At 50.7% G+C, this 21,450-nt stretch overlaps 1 protein-coding gene across 1 annotated transcript in view; it reads left to right on the forward strand.

The window, feature by feature from the left end:
* Positions 1-21,450, forward strand: part of ttn.2 (titin, tandem duplicate 2) — a 174,926-nt gene that overhangs the window by 126,106 nt on the left and 27,370 nt on the right. Inside the window, exons 211-218 of the mRNA XM_052081957.1 lie at positions 247-531; positions 1,547-2,134; positions 2,217-2,321; positions 2,397-2,594; positions 2,834-3,130; positions 3,214-3,801; positions 3,913-4,215; positions 4,310-21,403. Of these exons, the coding sequence (XP_051937917.1) occupies positions 247-531; positions 1,547-2,134; positions 2,217-2,321; positions 2,397-2,594; positions 2,834-3,130; positions 3,214-3,801; positions 3,913-4,215; positions 4,310-21,403 (19,458 nt within the window). The remainder of the gene's footprint in view (positions 1-246; positions 532-1,546; positions 2,135-2,216; positions 2,322-2,396; positions 2,595-2,833; positions 3,131-3,213; positions 3,802-3,912; positions 4,216-4,309; positions 21,404-21,450) is intronic.

The following is a 21,450-nucleotide window of genomic DNA, read 5'->3' on the forward strand; positions in this document are numbered from 1 at the left end:
AGATCGACTGGTAAATTGAGAGCTTCGCCCTTTGGCTCAGCTCCTCCTTTACCACGACAGACCGATACAACGTCCGCATGACAGCAGACGCTGCACCGATCCGCCTGTCGATCTCTCTCTCCCTCCTGCCTCATATAAAGACTACTGACAGTCAAATGAATAAGTAAAATCCTTGAATGCAATCTGCTATTTCTGAACGGCACAACAGTGATTCTCACTGTGATGTAACCCTTGATGCTCCTCCAGAGCAACCTGGTCCAGTGGTGGACTTGAAGGCCAAGAAGACTAACAAAGACTCCATCATCCTGGCCTGGAAAAAGCCCATCAGTGATGGTGGCAGCCACATCACCGCCTATATCGTGGACCAGAATGAAGGCGATAAGTGGAAGGAGATTTCCAAGGGCAAGAACACCTCACTAACCATTGGGGACCTCACAGAGGGCAAGGAGTACTTGTTCAGAGTCACGGCCCTCAATGAGTCCGGAGTGGGGCCGCCCTCTGAGATTGCGGCTGTTGCCAAGGACCAGTTTGGTAAGAACTGCACCCTGCTTTTACCATGTGACTGCCATTTATTGAAGAGGACACAGTCCACAAATGCCCGTAACAGGTGACAATATGCCTCTAAAGCAGTGGTTCTTAACCTTGTTAGAGGTACCCAACCCAACCAGTTCATATGCAGATCCACTCAACCCTTAACCTTTAGTGATAAATAAAAATATGACTCCAGAAGTGTTCCTTCAGTTTTGCAGGTGCGAGACTGGAGTTGCTCAACTTGGCACGCCAAATCATGCAGATAATAATAATAATAATAATACAGTATATTTATAAGCCCCTTTCAAGACACCCAAGGACACTACATATTTTGCATATTTTCATCAGGGGGAAGGTCGAGATAGCAGATGTTGTTTTAGTAGCAGGCTGCCCAAGAATTTAAGACAGCCTTGAGTCCTTGAGGCTTATGTCTCTTTAGTGGCGTCGATCATCCAAATCCGTGATTTCAGTCAATATTAGAGCACGTATTCCAGTTTCTCCAAGTTGTTGTCCACCCTGCAGCGACTCTCCAAAACCACAACAGTTTGTGATTGAGCACAGTCTGAGTCTGAGTGTTGGACATCCGCGTTATGTCATCCTTAGACCGGCAGCCTCTTCCAATAGAGCCGCTCCCGTCGGTTGAATTTTTCGATAGATAGGACGCTGAATCCCATGTCACGTTCCATGATGCATGTGAATCCTGACATGATGCATACCTATCTACTCGTCTGTGCGTTTATACAACTAAAAAAAAGCAGAACATGTGGTACTGGACACTGAAGCATCATGATCTTTTGGCCGATAATTACATGGCGTCTTTTCCAGTCGAGCTGATGCTGCTCAGCATCTTGTTGCACACAGTGGCATTAGATTGAAGGAGCGCAATTCTAAATTCAGACTTGCCTGCGTAGTGTAAAATCACAAAACATTTTTTGGAAAAAGTCCTCGCTGTAGCTGGGGAAGATTAAAACTGTTGCAACAGTTTCCTCAACATGCCAAAACCTTTGCTGTCCAGTGTTACCTGACTGCAACCTGAGCTGTCTGCATGACGGTTGCTACGTGGTGAAGGAGGGGACCACCGCCCGCATTCACATCCCCCTCAGCGGTGTGCCATATCCCACTGCCACATGGAAGAAGGGCGACGTGGTGCTCGGTGACACTGGGCGTATGTGCGTCGAGGCATCCCAGGGTGTGACCACTCTCCTGATCAGAGACTGCCAGAGAGGAGACGCGGAAGTGTACACCATCAACGTGAGGAACAGCTTGGGCTCCAAGGACTGTAAGTTGCAGCTCAAGGTGGTTGGCAAACCGGGCATCTGCACCGGACCCATCAAGTTTGACGAGATCACAGCCGACGGCATCACCCTGGAATGGGGGCCGCCCAAAGACGACGGTGGTGCAGAGGTGTCCAACTACATTGTCGAGAAAAGGAGGACAACAGATAATAAGTGGGCCACAGTGGCTTCGGCAATCCAAAAAACCACCATGAGAGTCATACGTCTCCACGACGGAGTGGAGTATATCTTCAGAGTATTCGCTGAGAACAAGTACGGAATTGGAGAGCACCTGAGGTCAGACCCGGTCATCGCGCAGCATCCTTTCGGTGAGTATCCAAGGCGACCAAAACAAAACAGCCTTTTGTGATGAATTTCACGGAAAACTATTTCTTGTGTTGCCACGCCCAGATGTCCCAGAGGCGCCGGCACCTCCAGTGATAATGAGCATCCGCCACGAGTCAGCCACCCTAACGTGGGTTGATCCCAAAGACACAGGCGGCTCCCCAATTACAGGTAACCGAGTGTTATCACGGCCTCGGTGTAAAGCTGCGATCTGCACCGCAACGCTGATGGTGTTCTTGTGCACAGGCTACCATGTGGAGTTCAAGGAGCGGAACAGTCTGATGTGGAAACGAGCCAGTAAGACACCTCTCAGATTGAAAGAGTGCCGGGTCACGGGACTGATCGAGGGACTGGAGTACGAATTCAGAGTAATGGCCATGAACATAGCCGGTCTGGGGAAGGCCAGCAGAGCGACTGAGGCCGTTGTTGCTCTGGATCCCATTGGTGAGTTTTTGAGATCAGTCAGTCAATCGAACTTTATTCATATGCGTTTTTCGAACGTAAATTGCAACTCAAAGTGCTTTGCACGAGTTAAAAATAACCCCACCACCACACGGATTCCACAACCACCCCACCACCATAAAGACCCGCACGGACATACGAGTTAAAAAAAATCCAACCACCAACAACTCCTTCGCATCCGGCAGTAAAAGATGACCACGATGGTCTTTGTCTTCTCTTAGATCCTCCTGGCAAGCCTGACGTCATTAATGTCACCAGGACATCGGTCACTCTTATGTGGACTCCACCCAAATATGATGGTGGCTACAAACTGACTGGCTATGTGGTAGAGAAACTCGAGGCCGGCGGCAAGGCCTGGATGAAGGCAAATCATGTCAATATTCAAGGATGTGCCTTCACCGTCACTGACCTGACAGAGGGAGCTCAGTATAAATTCCAAGTCAGGGCTAAGAACTCTGCCGGTGCTATTAGTCTTCCCTCCGAGACGACTGATTTGTTAACTTGCAAGGATGAGTATGGTAAGATGATTTTGACCAAATTCCCCATATGTTCCAAATGTTCCAGCTTGCAATCTAACATTTTGCATCACTTGATTACGCAGAACCCCCGAGCATCACCATTGACCCTGACATAAAGGACGGCCTTTCAGTCCGGGCAGGAGAAACAATTGTGGTCTCAGCTTGCAAGATTGTCGGCAAACCTCCCCCCACCACTGTCTGGTCAAAGGCCGGCCGTGAGCTCAAGAACTCCGACGTTGTCACCATCACCAGCACTCCAACCTCTTCCACTGTGGCCATCAAGTACGCCAGCAGGAAAAACACCGGAGAGTACACCATCACTGCCAGTAACCCATTTGGCATCAGAGAGGAGCACGTCAAAGTGAAGGTTCTGGATGTTCCTGGACCTCCGGGCCCCATTGAGGCCAGTAACATTTCTGCTGAAAAGTGCACCCTGACCTGGCTTCCACCAGAGGAGGATGGAGGCTGCTCGATTAAGTCCTACGTCCTTGAGAAGCGAGAGACCAGTCGCCTGCAGTGGACCAAGCTGGCTGAAAATGTCATGGACTGCAGATGTGTCACCAGCAAACTGATCAAAGGCAACGAGTACATCTTCAGGGTGTCTGCGGTCAACCAATATGGCACTGGAGACGCAAGCCTGTCTGCTCCAGTCAAAATGGTCGACAGTTATTGTAAGTTCAGTCAATATTATAAACATGTTTCAAGGTGCTAAGCATCAACCTGCTCTTTGGGTAATGTCACATTTTCATCACCAACAATCCCAATCATCTTTGTGCCCACAGGTCCCCCAGGTCCACCGTCAACCCCAGAAATTGATAACTTCAGTAGGAACTCTGTCACCATTTCTTGGAAGAGACCAGTGCAGGATGGTGGCAGTGACATCAGGGGGTACCTGGTAGAAAGGAAAGAGAAGCGAGGAATGAGGTGGGTCAGGGCTTCTAAGAGAACGGTCCCGGACCTGCGCTTCAAGGTGCAAGGCCTAAGTGAAGGGGTCGAGTACGAGTTCAGAGTAACTGCTGAGAACAAGGCTGGCTTCGGAGAACCCAGTGAGCCTTCGCGTCCGGCGATGACCAAGGATATCGTGTGTATGTAGTTCAAGAGTATCAATTATTTAGTTTAGGCCGCAGAATGTTGTTGTTGTTGTTGTTTTTTTAACAATTTCTTTTCCCCTTTCATCAGATCCACCAGGCCCTCCTTCCAACCCAAGGATTACAGACACCACTAAAACGTCTGCCACTTTCACCTGGGGCCGACCCCACTATGATGGTGGTCTGCCAGTGGATGGATACATTGTGGAGTACAAAAAGGAAGGCCATGATGACTGGGAGACAGAGACAGAGTACCACTTGAAGGCTACTGTATATGTTATCGGAAAACTGCAAAAGGGAGGCAGATACCATTTCAGAGTCAGAGCTGTGAACTCCGAGGGGGTTGGTGAACCTGCAGAGGTTGAAAAAGTAACAGAACTTGTGGACCAGGAGTCCGTTCCAGACTTTGAGCTGGACGCCGAACTCCGGAAAACCTTGGTGGTCAGGGCGCGCACCTCAATCCGTATTTTTATTCCCATCCGAGGCCGTCCTGTTCCAGACGTCACATGGAGCAAAGATGATGTCAGTCTAAAAACGCGTGCGCATATTGACACGACTGAGTCTTACACACTGCTGGTCATTCCTGACTGCACGAGATATGATGCCGGAAAGTACAACTTATGCCTGGAGAACGTCGCTGGGAAGAAGACGGGCTTTGTGAATGTAAAGGTTCTGGACACGCCAGGGCCCCCAGTGAATCTCAAACCCAGAGAGATCACTAAAACGAGCATAACCCTTCAGTGGGAGATCCCCATCATTGACGGTGGCTCTAAGATCCACAACTACATAATTGAAAAGCGAGAGGCCACAAAAAAGGCCTACACGGTCTTGAACACCGCCTGGCAGAAGTGCTCTTTCAAATTCACTGACCTGGAGGAAGGCGCCTACTATTACTTCCGAATCTCTGCTGAGAATGACCTTGGCGTTGGCGAGCCCGCTGAAACCCCGGAACCGATCCGGGCATCTCAGGCCCCTTCTCCGCCTGAAAACCTGTACATCACTGATGTTACGGCTGACAGTGCCAGCTTGGCGTGGACCAAGCCTCTTCACGATGGTGGTAGCTTGATCACCGGGTATGTCATTGAGGCCCAGAAGAAGGAAACTGAGCACTGGTTCCATGTTGCCGCCATCAAGGCTCTTGACTTCACCGTTACGAATCTCATCGAGGGAGAAGAATACACTTTCCGCATCATGGCAGTCAACGCTTCGGGTAGAAGTGACCCACGTGAGAGCAGACCAGCAATTATCAAAGAACAAACATCAGGTCCGTCATTTGACCTCCGTGGCATCTACCAGAAGACGGTCATTGCCAAGGCTGGGGACCGTGTTAAGATTGAGATTCCCGTACTTGGAAAACCTAGGCCTGTTGTTTCTTGGAAGAAAGGAGACACAGTTCTCAAAGAGACACAACGAATTAACACCGAAACCACAGCAACATCAACCGTCCTCAACATTAGCGAGATCAAGAGGACTGATGGAGGCCAGTATTCTGTGACAGGAAAGAACATGCTGGGCACAGTGACCGATACCATCACAGTATTAGTCCATGATATTCCAGGTCCACCCACTGGTCCCATCAAAATGGATGAAGTCTCATCTGATTACATCCTGATGTCCTGGGAGGCCCCTGAGAATGATGGAGGTGTTCCCATCAACAATTATATTGTTGAAATGCGTGAGAGCACCGGTACTTCCTGGGTGGAGTTAGCAGCCACTGTCATACGCACCACATTTAAGGCAGCCCGGCTCATCACTGGAACTGCATATCAGTTCCGTGTTAAGGCCCAGAATCGATATGGTATTGGACCGTCCATTGTCTCTGAGACAGTGGTGGCCGCCTACCCGTTTGATGTCCCAGGCCAGCCAGGGCCTCCTGCAGTCACATCTTACAATAAGGATGCAATGACTCTGAGCTGGAACGAGCCATCTTCAGATGGAGGCAGTGCCATTCTGGGGTACCATGTGGAACGAAAAGAGAGGAACAGCATTCTGTGGCAGAGGATCAGCAAAGCTCTTGTGATAGGGAACATCTTCAAATCAACTGGCCTGGTTGATGGAATTGAATACGAACACCGTGTTATTGCTGAAAACTTGGCCGGTCTCAGCAAACCCAGCAAACCCTCTGACCCATTGTTTGCTCTGGACCCGGTGGATCCACCAGGCAGACCTTTGGCACTGAACATCACCAGACATGAGGTAACTGTTTCCTGGACCAAACCAGAGGCAGACGGAGGATTTTCCATCATCGGATACACTGTGGAGAGGAGAGAGCTCCCAAATGGGCGGTGGCTCAAAGCCAACTTCAACAACATCCTCGAGACGGTCTACACAGTTAGTGGTCTGATTGAAGACACGGTTTATGAATTCCGCGTATTTGCTCGCAACTCGGCAGGGTCCGTGAGTGCACCTTCGCAACCCTCGGAGGCCATCACGTGCAGGGATGACATTGAAGAGCCCCGGCTCAACGTCGACTCCATTTACAGCAGCAATGTTGTCGTCAAGGCAGGGGAGGTGTTTACACTGGAGGCCAATGTGACAGGTCGGCCCATCCCCTCACTTGTGTGGACCAAGGACGGGAAAGAACTCGAAGATACCGGCAAGTTGGAGATCAAGGTGTCTCCTTTCCACACAGCTCTGATTAACAAAGACTCTTTGAGAAGAGATGGCGGCACATTCACCCTGACTGCCAGTAACCCCGGTGGCTATGCTAAATTCGCTTTCAATGTCAAGGTCCTCGATAGACCCGGACCGCCCGACTCCTTAATCGTTACTGACATTGCTGCAGAGAAATGTGTCCTCAACTGGCTGCACCCGACACATGACGGCGGTGCCAAGATTGACTACTTCATCATTCAGAAGCGCGAGACCAGCAGGTTGGCTTGGACAAATGTGGCCACGGATCTCCAAGCAAACAGGTTCAAGGTCACCAAGCTTCTTGAGGGCAATGAGTATGTCTTCAGAGTTATGGCTGTGAATAAGTATGGCACTGGAGAGCCTGTGGAGTCCCTGCCTGTCATATGTGCCAATCCCTACGTTCCCAGTGACCCACCCACGCAGCCTGAGGTCACCACCATCACCAAAGACACAATGGTGGTCTGCTGGGAGCGCCCCGAACAAGATGGAGGGAGCAGCATCAACACTTACGTCATCGAGAGGAGGGATAAAACTGGGCTACGCTGGGTCAAGTGCAACAAAAGGACTGTCACTGACCTACGATTCAAGGCCTCTGGCCTCACACCGGGCCACGAGTATGAGTTCAGAGTTTTTGCCGAGAACAATGCCGGACTGAGCCAGCCGAGTCCCTCGAGTCCGTTCTACAAAGCCATGGACACAATATTCCAGCCTGGACCTCCAGGTAACCCTCGAGTTCTAGACACAACCAAGTCATCCATCACCCTTGCTTGGAATAAGCCCATCTATGATGGTGGTTCTGAAATCACTGGCTACATTGTGGAGACCTGCCTGCCAGAAGAGGATGAATGGACAATTCACACTCCTAAGAAGGGATGGACAGCTACCTCTTTCACTATCACTGGACTGAAAGAGAACCAAGACTACAAAATCAACATCTGTGCCACCAATTGCGAAGGTGTGGGAGAGCCTGCTGCTCTCCCCGGAACCTCAAAAGCCGAAGATAGGCTTCTGCCCGCCGAAATCGAACTTGGAGCGGATCTCCGTAAGGTAGTCAGCATCAGAGCCTGTGGCACCCTCAGGCTCTTTGTGCCTATTAAAGGCAGGCCGGCACCTGACGTCAAATGGTCAAGAGAACACGGGGAGTCTCTGGACAAAGCTAACATTGAAGTCACCTCATCATTCACTGCTCTGCAAGTTGAAAACGTAGACAGATTTGATGGTGGTAAATACATGGTCACTGTGGAAAATGCCTCTGGAAGTAAGACGGCGTTTGTTAACGTCAGGGTGCTAGACACGCCCGGAGCACCTCAGAACCTTCTCATCAAGGAGGTTACCAAAGACTCAGTCTCCCTCATTTGGGATGCGCCTTTAATTGATGGCGGCTCCAGAGTCCGTAATTACATAGTAGAGAAGCGTGAGTCAACCAGGAAGGCCTACTCCACTGTTTGTGCAAACTGCCACAAATCCAGCTGGAAAGTTGGAGAGCTGGAGGAAGGAAAGATGTACTTCTTCAGAATTCTGGCCGAGAATGAATATGGCATTGGCCTCCCGGTGGAGACGTTTGACCCCATTAAGGTGTCAGAGAGACCGCTACCTCCAGGAAAGGTGTCCCTCCGCGAGGTGACCAGCACCAGTGTTACGCTGACCTGGGAGAAGCCCGACCATGATGGTGGCAGCAGAATCACTGGCTACATTGTGGAGATGCAGGGCAGTGAAAGTGAAAAGTGGACCCAGGTCATGGCAGTCAAGACCAACGAGGTGGTTGTAACCGGTTTGACACAGGGAGAGGAGTACATGTTCCGTATCTCGGCAACCAATGAAAAGGGAGTTAGTGATCCACGTGCTCTCAGCATGCCCGTGGTGGCCAAGGACCTGGTTATAGCGCCAATGTTTAAATTGGCTTTCAGCACGTTTAGCGTGTTAGCGGGAGATGATCTCAAGATTGACGTAGCTTATGCTGCCTGTCCCAAAGCAACAGCCACTTGGTCCAAAGACGGTGTCACCCTCAAGGAGACAACGAGAGTCAACACTGTAAGCAATGACAAGAACCTTCTCCTTGTCATTAAGGAGGCCTGCAGAGATGATGTGGGAACATATTCGATCAAACTTGTTAACCCAGCTGGTGAGGCGACTACAGACATAAATGTGGTGGTCCTGGACAAGCCAGGCCCTCCAACTGGCCCAATCAAGCTGGATGAGGTCACTGCAGACAGTGTGGTCTTGTCCTGGAATGCTCCAGAGTACGACGGTTGCTGTAGCATCAACAATTATGTTGTTGAGAAGAGAGACACGTCGACCACTAACTGGCAGATCGTTTCAGCGACAGTGGCCAGAACCACCATAAAAGCTGTACGTCTGAAGACTGGATGTGAGTACCAATTCCGGATTGCTGCAGAGAATCGATACGGCAAGTCCTCGGCACTGCTCTCTGAAAGCATTGTGGCTCAGTATCCGTTTGACGTACCAGCTTCACCGCGTTTGGTGGTTGTCCAGTCAGCCACCAAGGAGTCCATGCTGGTCGTATGGGATAAACCCAGCAGTGACGGTGGAAGTAAAATCCTCGGCTACCACCTCGAGCTCAAAGAGAAAAACAGCATTTTATGGGTGAAGCAGAACAAACAGCTCATCCCAGAGGCCCGGTTCAAAGTAGGTGGCCTGGAAGAGGGTCTTGAATATGAGTTCCGAGTTTACGCTGAGAACATTGTTGGCCTAAGCAAAGCGAGTGTCGTGAGCGAGTTACAGGTCGCCAGAGATCCCTGTGACAGACCAGGAAGGCCGGAGGCTGTTATTGTAACCAGAAACCAGGTGACCCTCCGATGGAACAAACCTGAGTATGACGGTGGCATAAAAATCACCGGATATGTGGTGGAGAAGAAGGAAGGAGCCGGACGCTGGATGAAGGCCAGTTTCGCCAATGTCATTGAGACTTCCTTTGTTGTCACGGGTCTCACAGAAGATCAGATTTATGAGTTCCGTGTCATTGCCAAAAATGCAGCGGGTGTCAGCAGTCAGCCATCTGACTCTACAGGAGCAATCACTGCCAAGGATGAGGTGGATCCGCCCCAAATCGACTTGGATGCCAAATACTCCCAGACAGTGGTTGTGAATGCTGGAGAGTCTTTCTGTCTTGAGGCAGCTATGTCGGGAAAACCTCCACCGACGGTACTCTGGCTGAAGGAGGGTCAAGTCATGAGTGAAGCAGCACGCTTGGAAGTCAAGAACACAGACTTTTTAGCCTGTATAGTTGTCAAAGAAGCCATTCGTGTTGATGGAGGCCAGTACACTTTGCTGGTGAAGAATGTAGGCGGAGAGAAATCTGTGAACTTTAATGTCAAAGTTCTGGACAGGCCAGGTCCACCTGAGGGCCCTATTTCAATCTATGGGGTCACTAGTGAGAAGTGCTCCATTTCCTGGAAACCACCTTTGCAGGATGGTGGTAGTGATGTTTCCCATTACATTGTTGAAAGGAGAGAGACCAGCAGACTGGTTTGGACAGTAGTCGAACAAAAAGTTCAGACCCTCAACCTGAAGATCACCAAGCTTCTTCCTGGCAATGAGTACATCTTCAGAGTGATTGCAGTGAACAAGTATGGAGTTGGCGAGCCTCTGGAATCAGAGCCCACTGTTGCCAGAAATCCATTTGTAGCTCCCAACCCACCAACAGAGGTAGATGTCTCCACGATTACCAAAGACTCCATGGTCGTGACCTGGGAACGGCCAAGTAATGACGGAGGTAGTGTCATCCAAGGTTACGTTGTGGAGAAACGTGACAAGGACGGTGTAAGATGGACCAGGTGCAACAAGCGTAACGTGAGCGAGCTCCGCTTCAGAGTTACTGGGCTCCAAGAAAACCACAGCTACGAATTTAGGGTCTCTGCCGAGAATGCTGCCGGCTTGGGAACACCCAGTTCCCCAACAACGTACTACAAAGCTTTGGATCCCGTCTTCAAACCAGGCCCGCCAAACAATCCCAAAGTGGTGGACACCTCAAGATCGACCGTTTCCCTGACCTGGGGTAAACCTATCTATGACGGTGGCTGTGAGATTCAGGCGTACATTGTGGAGGCGTGCAACAGTGCGTCAGATGAGTGGTTCATGTGCACTCCTTCTTCTGGAATCGCAGAAACGTGGTTTACGGTGACAAAGCTCCTGGAGAAGCACGAGTACCAGTTCAGAGTGTGTGCCATCAACAAAATCGGTGTCGGCGAGCAGGCGGATTTTCCGGGAAAAATCATTCCGGAAGAGAAGCTTGAAGCACCTGACCTGGACCTGGACGCCGACATGAGAAAGATGATCAACATTAGAGCCGCAAGCACACTTAGGCTCTTTGTTCCTGTAAGAGGTCGTCCAGCCCCAGAGGTGAGATGGGGCAAGGCTGACGGGGAGCTGAAGGAGACAGCCCAAATTGACAACACAGATAGCTATGCGTCACTTGTGATTGAGAACGTGGACAGATTTGACAGTGGCAAATACACGCTGACTGCCGAGAATGCCAGCGGAATAAAGTCTGCGTTCATCAGCGTCAGAGTCCTGGACACCCCCAGCCCCCCAAATAACCTCCTGGTGAAGGAGATTACCAAGAATTCTGTCACCCTGACATGGGAGCCTCCGCTCCTCGATGGCGGCTCAAAGATTAAGCAGTACCTTGTAGAAAAGCGGGAGAGCACTCGGAAGGTTTACTCTCCAATCACCACCTGCAATAAAATGACATGGAAAGTGGAATCTCTCCCAGAGGGAGGACTATTCTTCTTTAGAGTGATGGCTGAGAATGAGTATGGTGTCGGTCTGCCCGCTAAAACCGTCGAACCAATTAAGATATCTGAGAAGCCGCAGCCCCCTGGTAAAGTCAGCGTTGTTGATGCCACACATAGTACCGTCACCTTGACGTGGGAGAAGCCCATACATGATGGCGGCAGCAGGATAACCCACTATGAAGTCGAACTGGCTCCAAAGGACACCGACTCTTGGTCTGTTTGTACCAGTGGGAAGGCAACCGAGGCCCTGGTGAGCAATCTGCTCAAGGGAGGAGAGTATCAGTTCAGAGTGGTCGCTGTCAATGACAAGGGCAGGAGCGACCCCAGGCAACTGGCTCATTCAGTTGTCGCCAAGGACCTTGTGATTGAGCCTACCGTCAGACCGAAAACGAGTTGTTACAGTGTGCAAGTGGGACACGACCTCAAGATTGAAGTGCCAGTTGCAGGCCATCCAAAGCCGACCATCTCTTGGTCCAAGGACGGAGTCCTCCTCAAGCAGACCACCAGAGTAAACGTCACAGATTCAGCCCATCAGACCACACTTGCAATTAAAGACGCCACCAGAGAGGACGGAGGCATGTACAACATTACCGTTGCCAATGATCTGCACTCCAAGGCAGCCACTGTTGAGGTTATCACTTTAGATAAGCCCGGACCACCTTCAGGACCTGTCAAATTAGAGGATATCAGTGCAGAGAGCGTCACACTTACATGGGAACCTCCCACGTACACAGGCGGCTGCCAAATATCAAACTACGTTGTCGAGAAACGAGATACCACCACCACCAACTGGCTCGTGGTGTCTGCCACTGTGGCAAGAACAACACTCAAAGTGGGCAATCTCAAGACCGGCGCTGAGTATCAATTCCGAATCTATGCTGAGAACAGATATGGCAAGAGTTATGCCATTGATTCTGACCCAGTTGTGGCACAGTATCCATTCCAGGAGCCTGGCCCCCCGGGTACACCGTTTGTATCTTCATACGCTAAAGACTACATGGTAGTGGAGTGGCACAAATCTCCGTCTGACGGAGGCAGCGCTATCTTGGGATATCATCTTGAAAGGAAAGAGAAGAACAGCATACTTTGGACCAAGATAAACAAAACTCTCATCCAAGACTGCAGGTTCAAATCCAGTCCCCTGGAGGAAGGCATTGAGTATGAATACAGAGTCTATGCTGAGAACATTGTCGGAATTGGAAAGTCCAGTAAGGTCTCAGAGGTCTATGTGGCCCGCGATCCGTGTGATCCTCCTGGATGTCCAGTTGCACTGATAGTGACCAGACACTCGGTGAAGCTCAGGTGGGCGGCGCCGCAGTACAACGGTGGGAGTCTAATTACTGGCTATGTCGTGGAGAAACGTGATCTTCCCGAAGGAAAATGGATGAAGGCCAGCTTTGCAAATGTCACGGACCTCGAATTCACAGTGACGGGCTTGAGAGAAAACAGCAAATATGACTTTAGAGTCATTGCAAGAAATGCAGCAGGTGCGGTCAGCAAGCCTTCTGAGAGCAGTGGATCCATCACAGCCATAGACGAAGTTGATCCGCCCAAGTGTGAGACAGACGCCATGTACAATCAAACCCTTGTCATCAGTGCTGGGGACACATTCAGTTTGGAGGCCAAAGTGGACGGGAAGCCCATTCCGACAGCTCAGTGGTTTAAGGGAGATGTTGAAGTGGAAAACTCGGCCAGAGCGGAGATTAAAAATACAGACTTTAAGGCACTTCTTGTTGTGAAGGACGCTATCAGAGTGGACGGCGGGCAATACACACTGGTACTCACCAACGTGGCAGGCAGCAAGACTCTTCCGTTCAGTGTAAAGGTCCTCGACAGACCAGGTCCATCAGAGGGACCTCTTACTGTCAGCAATGTCACTGAGGAGAAGTGCTCCCTGTCATGGCTTCCACCAAGGCACGATGGAGGCAGCGGCATTTCTCACTACATCATTCAGAAGCGAGAGACAAGCCGCCTAGCGTGGACCGTGGTCTCGAGTGACTGTGCCGCCACCATGTTCAAAGTCACCAAACTCTTGAAGGGAAACGAATACATCTTCAGGGTCATGGCATGCAACAAATACGGTGAGGGTGAGCCTCTGGAGTCGGCTCCAGTTATCATGAGGAATCCATTTGTCCCGCCTGGAACACCTCAGGAGATTGAGATTACCAACATTACCAGGGACTCCATGACTGTCTGCTGGAACCGCCCTGAGACCAACGGAGGCAGTGAAATTGTTGGCTACATTGTGGAAAAGAGAGACCGGGCTGGCATAAGGTGGACCAAGTGCAACAAGCGCAGGTTAACAGACTTGCGTTTCCGAGTGACAGGCCTAACCGAGGACCACGAATATGAATTCAGGGTTTCTGCTGAAAATGCAGCTGGCGTGGGTCAGCCGAGCCCTGCCACACCTTATCTTAAAGCCTGTGACCCCACATTTGAGCCTGGCAGCCCCATCAACGTCCACGTGACAGACACCACAAAGGACTCCATAAGCCTGGCATGGCACAGGCCCATATATGATGGTGGCTGTGAGATTCAAGGCTATGCTGTTGAAATCACGAAGGCTGATGAGGAGGAATGGACAATTTGCACACCACCTTCCGGAGTGAATGTCACCAAGTTCACCATCACCAAGCTGACTGAGTATCAGGAATACAAAGTGCGCGTGTGTGCCATCAACAAGCTGGGAATTGGGGAGCCAACTGAAATCCAGGGCAGCGTTCTTCCTGTGGATAAAATGAATGCTCCAGAGATGATTCTGGATGCTGAACTCCGAAAGGGCATTGTTGTCCGTGCGGGAGCCCCGATGAGAATTGGCATTCCGTTTAAGGGTCGTCCTACACCTGACGTTAACTGGACCAAGGAGGACAGTGACCTGCCCAGTAAAGTTGAACTTGAGACGGGAGAAGACTACACACAGCTCTCCATCGACATCTGTGACAGAAATGATGCCGGAAAATACATCCTTAATCTGCAGAACAGTGCTGGCACCAAGTCTGCATTTGTGTCTGTCAATGTTCTGGACACTCCAGGAGCCCCCACCAACCTCACCGTCAAAGATATTAAACGGGAGAGTGTCACCCTGAGTTGGGAACCTCCTCTTATTGACGGTGGCGCAAGAATAAAAAATTACCTGGTTGAAAAGCGTGAGTCCAACAGGAAGGTATACGCTAATGTGGACAACAAGTGCACAAAGACCAGCTACCGGGTTTCCGGCCTCACAGAGGGAGCAATCTACTACTTTCGGGTCCTTGCCGAAAATGAGTTTGGAGTAGGACTACCAATCGAGACAACAGACTCTGTTAAGACCTCTGAGCCTCCTCTGTCAGTTGGTAAAGTCACTTTGACCGAAGTCACTAAAACAACTGCCTCGCTGTCGTGGGAAAAACCAGTCCATGACGGAGGAAGCAGGATTATCGGTTACTACATCGAAATGCAAACCATGGACTCCGAGGAATGGGTGGTGGCTGCCACAACCAAGACCTGTGAAGGCATGGTCACGGGCCTAAGTGCTGGACATGAATATCTTTTCAGAGTATCTGCCTTCAATGACAAGGGTAAGAGTGACCCAAGGTCTCTCTCTGCGCCAGTGATTGCCAAGGACTTGACTATGTTGCCCGGATTCAGGATGAGATTCAACACTTATAGTTTGCAAAGTGGAGAAGATTTGAAGATTGAGATTCCTGTGATTGGACGTCCGGTCCCCAAAGTGGAGTGGAAGAAAGAAGGACAGGCTCTTAAAGAGACGACCAGGCTAAACGTATCTGGCACACCTACATCTACCAAGCTTTGCATCAAGGATGCAAAGCGGGAGGATTCCGGCAAATATACCCTCACAGCCACCAGCAATGTCGGAACTGCAACCGAAGAGATTACTGTTGTCATTCTTGATAAACCGGGCCCGCCCACTGGTCCTGTGAAGATTGATGAAGTGAGCTCCAATTATGTAACACTCTCCTGGGAACCACCAACGTATACTGGCGGCTGTCAGATTAACAACTACATTGTGGAGAAGAGAGACACCACCACAACGGCTTGGCAGATTGTGTCTGCAACCATTGCTCGAACAACCATCAAGGTCAGCAATTTGAAGACTGGCGTGGAATATCAGTTCAGAGTGTCTGCCGAGAACAGGTATGGAAAGAGTTCTACCATTGTCTCCCCACAAGTGATGGCTCAGTATCCATTCAGCGTGCCTGATGCACCAGTGGTCCCAGTTGTAACCGCTGCCACCAAGGACAGCATGGTCGTTGAGTGGAAGCCACCCGCAAACAATGGTGGGAGTCCCATTCTTGGCTATCATCTGGAAAGGAAGGAGAAGAACAGCCTCCTCTGGACTCAACTCAACAAGCTGCTCATCCCCGATGCACGTTTCAAGACTGCAGATCTGGAGGAGGGCATTGAGTATGAATTCAGGGTTTATGCCGAAAACATTGCAGGACTTAGTCCGGTCAGCAAGGTTTCAGATAGCGCAGTGGCCCGTGACCCCATCGACCCACCGGGTGCTCCTGAGGCCATTGAAATAACACGGAACCGCGTAACGCTTAAGTGGACCACTCCGCCGTATGACGGAGGCAGTGTGATTACCGGCTACCTGATTGAAAGTAGGAAACACCCTGATACTCGCTGGATGAAGGCCAGTTTTACCAACATAATTGACACCCAGTTCACTCTCACCGGTCTGACTGAGGACTGCATTTATGAGTTCAGAGTTGTTGCCAAGAACGCAGCTGGTCTGTCCAGCCGTCCCTCTCCAAGCACAGGGGAAATAACTGCCAAAGATGAAATTGAGGCCCCCGACGCAACCATGGATTCCAAATTCAAGGATCTAACAGTCGTTCGTGCTGGTGAGACGTTTGTCATTGATGCAGACTACACCGGCAAGCCTCTGCCTGAGGTCATCTGGTTGAAGGATGGAAAGGAGATTGATAAGACCATGCCAAGAATGGAGATCAAGACCACACTCACAGGCACCGTCTTGACCGTGAAGGATTGCATCCGAACAGATGGCGCACACTTTGCTCTCAAACTTGTGAATGTCGGAGGAGTCAAGATGATCCCAGTTAACGTCAAGGTACTGGATAGACCCGGCCCACCAGATGGCCCGCTTGAGGTCAAAGGTGTCACGACTGAAAAGTGCTACCTGCATTGGAACCATCCCTCGCATGACGGTGGCGCCAGCATTTCACACTATATCGTTGAGAAGAGAGAAACCAGCCGTTTGTCGTGGACTATGGTGGAGCCCAAGATTCAAGCCATCAGCTATAAAGTCACCAAACTTCTTCCTGGAAATGAGTACATCTTCCGTGTCACGGCTGTCAACAAATACGGTGTTGGAGAGCCGTTAGAATCAGAGCCAGTTGTTGCCAGAAATCCCTTCACTACTCCGAGTGCGCCGTCCGTGCCAGAGGCCGGTGCCGTCACCAGAGACTCCATCGTGCTTACCTGGGAAAGGCCGGAGAGCAACGGGGGAGCTGAGATTGAGGGCTACATCCTTGAAAAACGTGACAAGGATGGCATTCGATGGAGCAAATGCAACAAGAAGAGGCTGTCTGACCTGAGGTTCAGATGCACGGGTCTCACTGAGGGCCACTCTTACGAATTCAGGGTCTCTGCTGAAAATGCCGCCGGCGTGGGCAAGCCCAGCGCACCAACTCAGTACATCAAGGCATGTGATGCCATTTACCCACCAGGACCTCCAAACAACCCAAAGGTCACTGACCATTCCAGCACAACGGTCTCGTTGACTTGGACTCGGCCTATATATGACGGTGGAGCGCCCATCACTGGTTACATTGTTGAAATAAAGGAGGCTGCGTTGGATGAATGGGTCATTTGCACCCCGCACACTGGTGTGCAGGCTACTAACTACACAGTGAAAAAACTGAGGGAGAACACCGAATACAATGTTCGCGTTTGCGCCCTTAACTGCGAGGGCGTGGGTGAACACGTAGACCTGCCCGGCAGTGTCATCGCCGCTGAGAAACTGGAAGCTCCTGAAATTGAACTCGACTGTGATCTAAGAAAGATTGTCAACGTCAGGGCCACAGCGTCCTTGCGTCTGTTTGTCACAATTCGAGGGAAGCCTGAGCCGGAGGTCCGGTGGTCAAAGGCAGATGGCACTCTGAATGAGCGTGCCCAGATTGAGGTGACGAGCTCCTACACCATGTTAGTAATTGAAAATGTCGACAGATTTGATACCGGCAAATATTTGCTAACTCTGGAGAGCATGAGTGGTTCTAAGTCGGCCTTCGTCAACGTCCGAGTCCTGGACTCACCGAGTGCGCCGACGAAGCTTGAGGTGAAAGATGTGAAAAGAAATTCAGTGTCTCTCTCTTGGGAGCCTCCTCTTATCGATGGAGGGGCAAAGATATCTCATTATATTGTGGAGAAGAGAGAGCAGAAGAGAATGGCCTTCACCAGCGTCAGCACCAACTGTGTGAGGAACTCTTACCTGGTCTCTGATCTGCAGGAGGGAGGCCGGTATTACTTCCGTGTGCTGGCTGTAAATGAATTTGGTGTGGGTCTGCCTGCCTCCACGGAACAAGTCAAAGTCTCTGAGGCTCCTTTGCCTCCTGGCAGGGTTCAGCTGATGGATGTGACTCGTCACACGGTCACGCTATCCTGGGAGAAACCTGACCATGATGGTGGCAGCAAGATTACAGGCTACATTGTGGAGATGCAGCCCTACGGAGACGAAACGTGGAGTTTGTGCAGTGAAGTTAAAGCACTAGAGGCCACTGTTGAAGGTCTCACAAAAGATGAGGAGTACTTTTTCAGGGTTGTTGCAGTGAATGAGAAGGGTCGGAGTGACCCCAAACCTCTTGCTGACCCCGTCATTGTGAAGGACATCACAGTACAACCCATCGTCAACCTGCTGTTCAGTACGTTCAGTGTTAAAGCTGGAGATGACCTGAAGATTGATGTCCCCTTCAAGGGCAGGCCGCAACCTGAGGTGACCTGGAAAAAGGACGGCCAGGTGCTGAAGCAGACCACTCGCGTCAATGTTCTCAACTCACAAACCTCGTCTAAAATCTTCATCAAGGATGCCACCAAGGAAGACGTAGGTAAATACGAGATCACCCTGACTAATGCAGTGGGTACGACGACAGGTGAAATCTCTGTTATCATCCTGGACAAACCTGGCCCGCCCAGTAACATTAAGCTGGATGAGGTGAGCGCTGACTTCATCTCTCTGTCTTGGGATGCTCCGACCTACGACGGCGGATGCCAGATTAATAATTATGTGGTGGAAAAGAGAGACACGACCACAACCGTATGGCAGATTGTGTCTGCTACTGTTGCCAGGACCTCAATCAAAGTGTCTCGTCTCACTCAGGGAATAGAGTATCAGTTCCGTGTTGCAGCTGAGAATCGATACGGCAAGAGTCACGCCGTTGACTCGGCTTCTGTTGTTGCTCAGTACCCATTCGAACCTCCGGACTCTCCCGTCAACATTCGTGTTTCTCATGCCCACAAGTCTGGCATGCTTGTGGTTTGGGATCGACCGATCAGGGATGGCGGGAGCCCCGTCACTGGTTATCACATTGAATGCAAAGACCAAAGCAGTATTCTTTGGACCAAGATGAACAGAGGTCTTCTGGCTGAAACCCAGTTTAAGATGACTGGCATTGAAGAAGGCTTGTTCTATCAGTTTAGAGTCTATGCAGAGAACATTGCTGGCATTGGTCCAGGCTCTAAAGCCAGTGAGCCAGTGGCAGCAAGGGATCCATGTGAACCTCCTCGCAACCTTAAAGTCACCAACATCACAAGGACCTCGGTCTCTCTCTTGTGGGAGAGGCCAGAACATGATGTTGGGACCAAGATTACTGGCTACATTGTTGAACGCAAAGAGGTTCCAAATGGCCGCTGGCTGAAATGTAACTTCAACAACCTGCAGGACACTTACTTCGATGTCACAGGCCTAACTGAAGATGTCCAGTATGACTTCCATGTTATTGCAAAGAATTCCGCCGAGATGTTAAGTGTTCCTTCTGAGAGTACTGGACCTGTAACAGTCAAGGATGATGTAGATCCGCCCACAATTATCTTGGAGGAAAAGTTCAGACAGCTGCTTGTCGTTAAAGCAGGAGAGATTATTCAAATCGATGCTGAAACAACCGGGCGTCCCCTTCCTGTCGTGTCGTGGTCTAAGGATGGAAAGGAGATTGAAGCCAAGGCCAGATGTGAAGTCACCACCACCAACTTCACAACTACCCTGCTCGTAAGAGATGCTATCAGGAGAGACTCTGGCCAATACGTCCTGACTCTGCACAATGTGGCAGGAACCAGATCCGTGGCTATCAACTGCAAAGTTCTGGATAGGCCTGGACCTTCTTCTGGACCCTTAGCTGTGTCTGGCCTGACAGCAGAAAAATGCACCCTGTCCTGGGGCCCGCCTCAGGAGAACGGCGGCGCCGATATCATGCATTACATTGTTGAAAAACGGGAGACGAGCCGGCTGGCTTGGACTCTTGTACACAGTGACATGAAGGCCACCACCTGCAAAGTCACCAAGTTGCTGAAAGGGAATGAGTACATCTTCAGAGTTAGAGGAGTCAACAAATATGGGGATGGCGAAGCCCTTGAAAGTGAGCCAACAAAGGCCGTGGATCCGTTCACAATCCCCGCTGCTCCCACGAATGTACAGGTCACCTCCGTTACGAGCGAGGCAATGACCATCTGCTGGGAAAGACCGGTCTCTGACGGTGGTAGCAGCATTGCTGGCTATGTCATCGAAAAGAGAGAGAAGGCCGGCCTTCGCTGGTGCCGTGTTAACAAGAAACCGGTTTATGACCTCAGAGTCAAAGCGTCACACCTGCGTGAGGGCTGTGAGTATGAATACCGAGTGTTTGCAGAGAATGCTGCTGGGCTCAGTGCTCCCAGCATTGCCTGTCCGCTCACCAAGGCGGAAGATCCCCAGTTCTTGCCTTCCCCACCCACTAAGCCCAAGATCATTGACTCAACAAAGACCACTGTGACCCTGTCCTGGAATAGACCCCTCTTTGACGGCGGTGCACCGGTGACCGGTTACCGAGTAGAATACAGAAACACTTTGGATGATGAATGGACCGTCGGTGTCCAGAACACCAACAATACAGAGTTCACAGTGGTGGGACTGACCCCTGGTGCAGAGTACGTGTTTGTGGTCAAGTCCATCAACAAGATTGGAGTCAGCGAGCCCAGTCCGCAGTCAGACAAACAGCTGGCCAAGGAACGGGAAGAAGAGCCCGTCTTTGACATCAGCAATGATATGAGGAAAACTCTTATCGTGAAGGATGGCAGCTCCTTCACCATGATGGTGCCCTTCAGAGGCAAACCCATCCCCACTGTGACTTGGAGCAAGCCCGATGTTGACCTACGGGTCCGTGCTGTCATTGACACCACAGACACCTTCACCTCAATCACTTTGGAGAAAGCCACTCGCAATGATTCGGGAAAATATACCATCACCTTGTCCAGTATAGCCGGTACTGCCTCCTTAACCCTCAACGTCAGAGTCCTGGATTCTCCTGGACCTCCGGCATCTGTCGTGGTCAAGGATGTGACCAAGAACTCTGCAACTGTGACATGGGATACTCCAGAGAATGAAGGAGGAGGGCCAGTAAAGAACTATCAATTGGACATTCGTGAGGCCAGCAAGAAAGGGTGGACCCAGTTGACCGACACATGCCATAGGTTGACATATAAGGTGTCAGACCTGCAAGAGGGAGGAGTCTACTACTTCAGAGTGACCGGCGAGAACGAGTATGGCATTGGAGTTCCCGCTGAGACCAAAGAGGGAACCAAGATCACAGGTATTGGGGCTTTTCACTCTGTAATGCTTCACGGAGTCTGACAATAT

This window comes from Hippocampus zosterae, chromosome 12 (genome assembly GCF_025434085.1).
Source record: "Hippocampus zosterae strain Florida chromosome 12, ASM2543408v3, whole genome shotgun sequence".
NCBI classification, from domain to species: domain Eukaryota; kingdom Metazoa; phylum Chordata; class Actinopteri; order Syngnathiformes; family Syngnathidae; genus Hippocampus; species Hippocampus zosterae.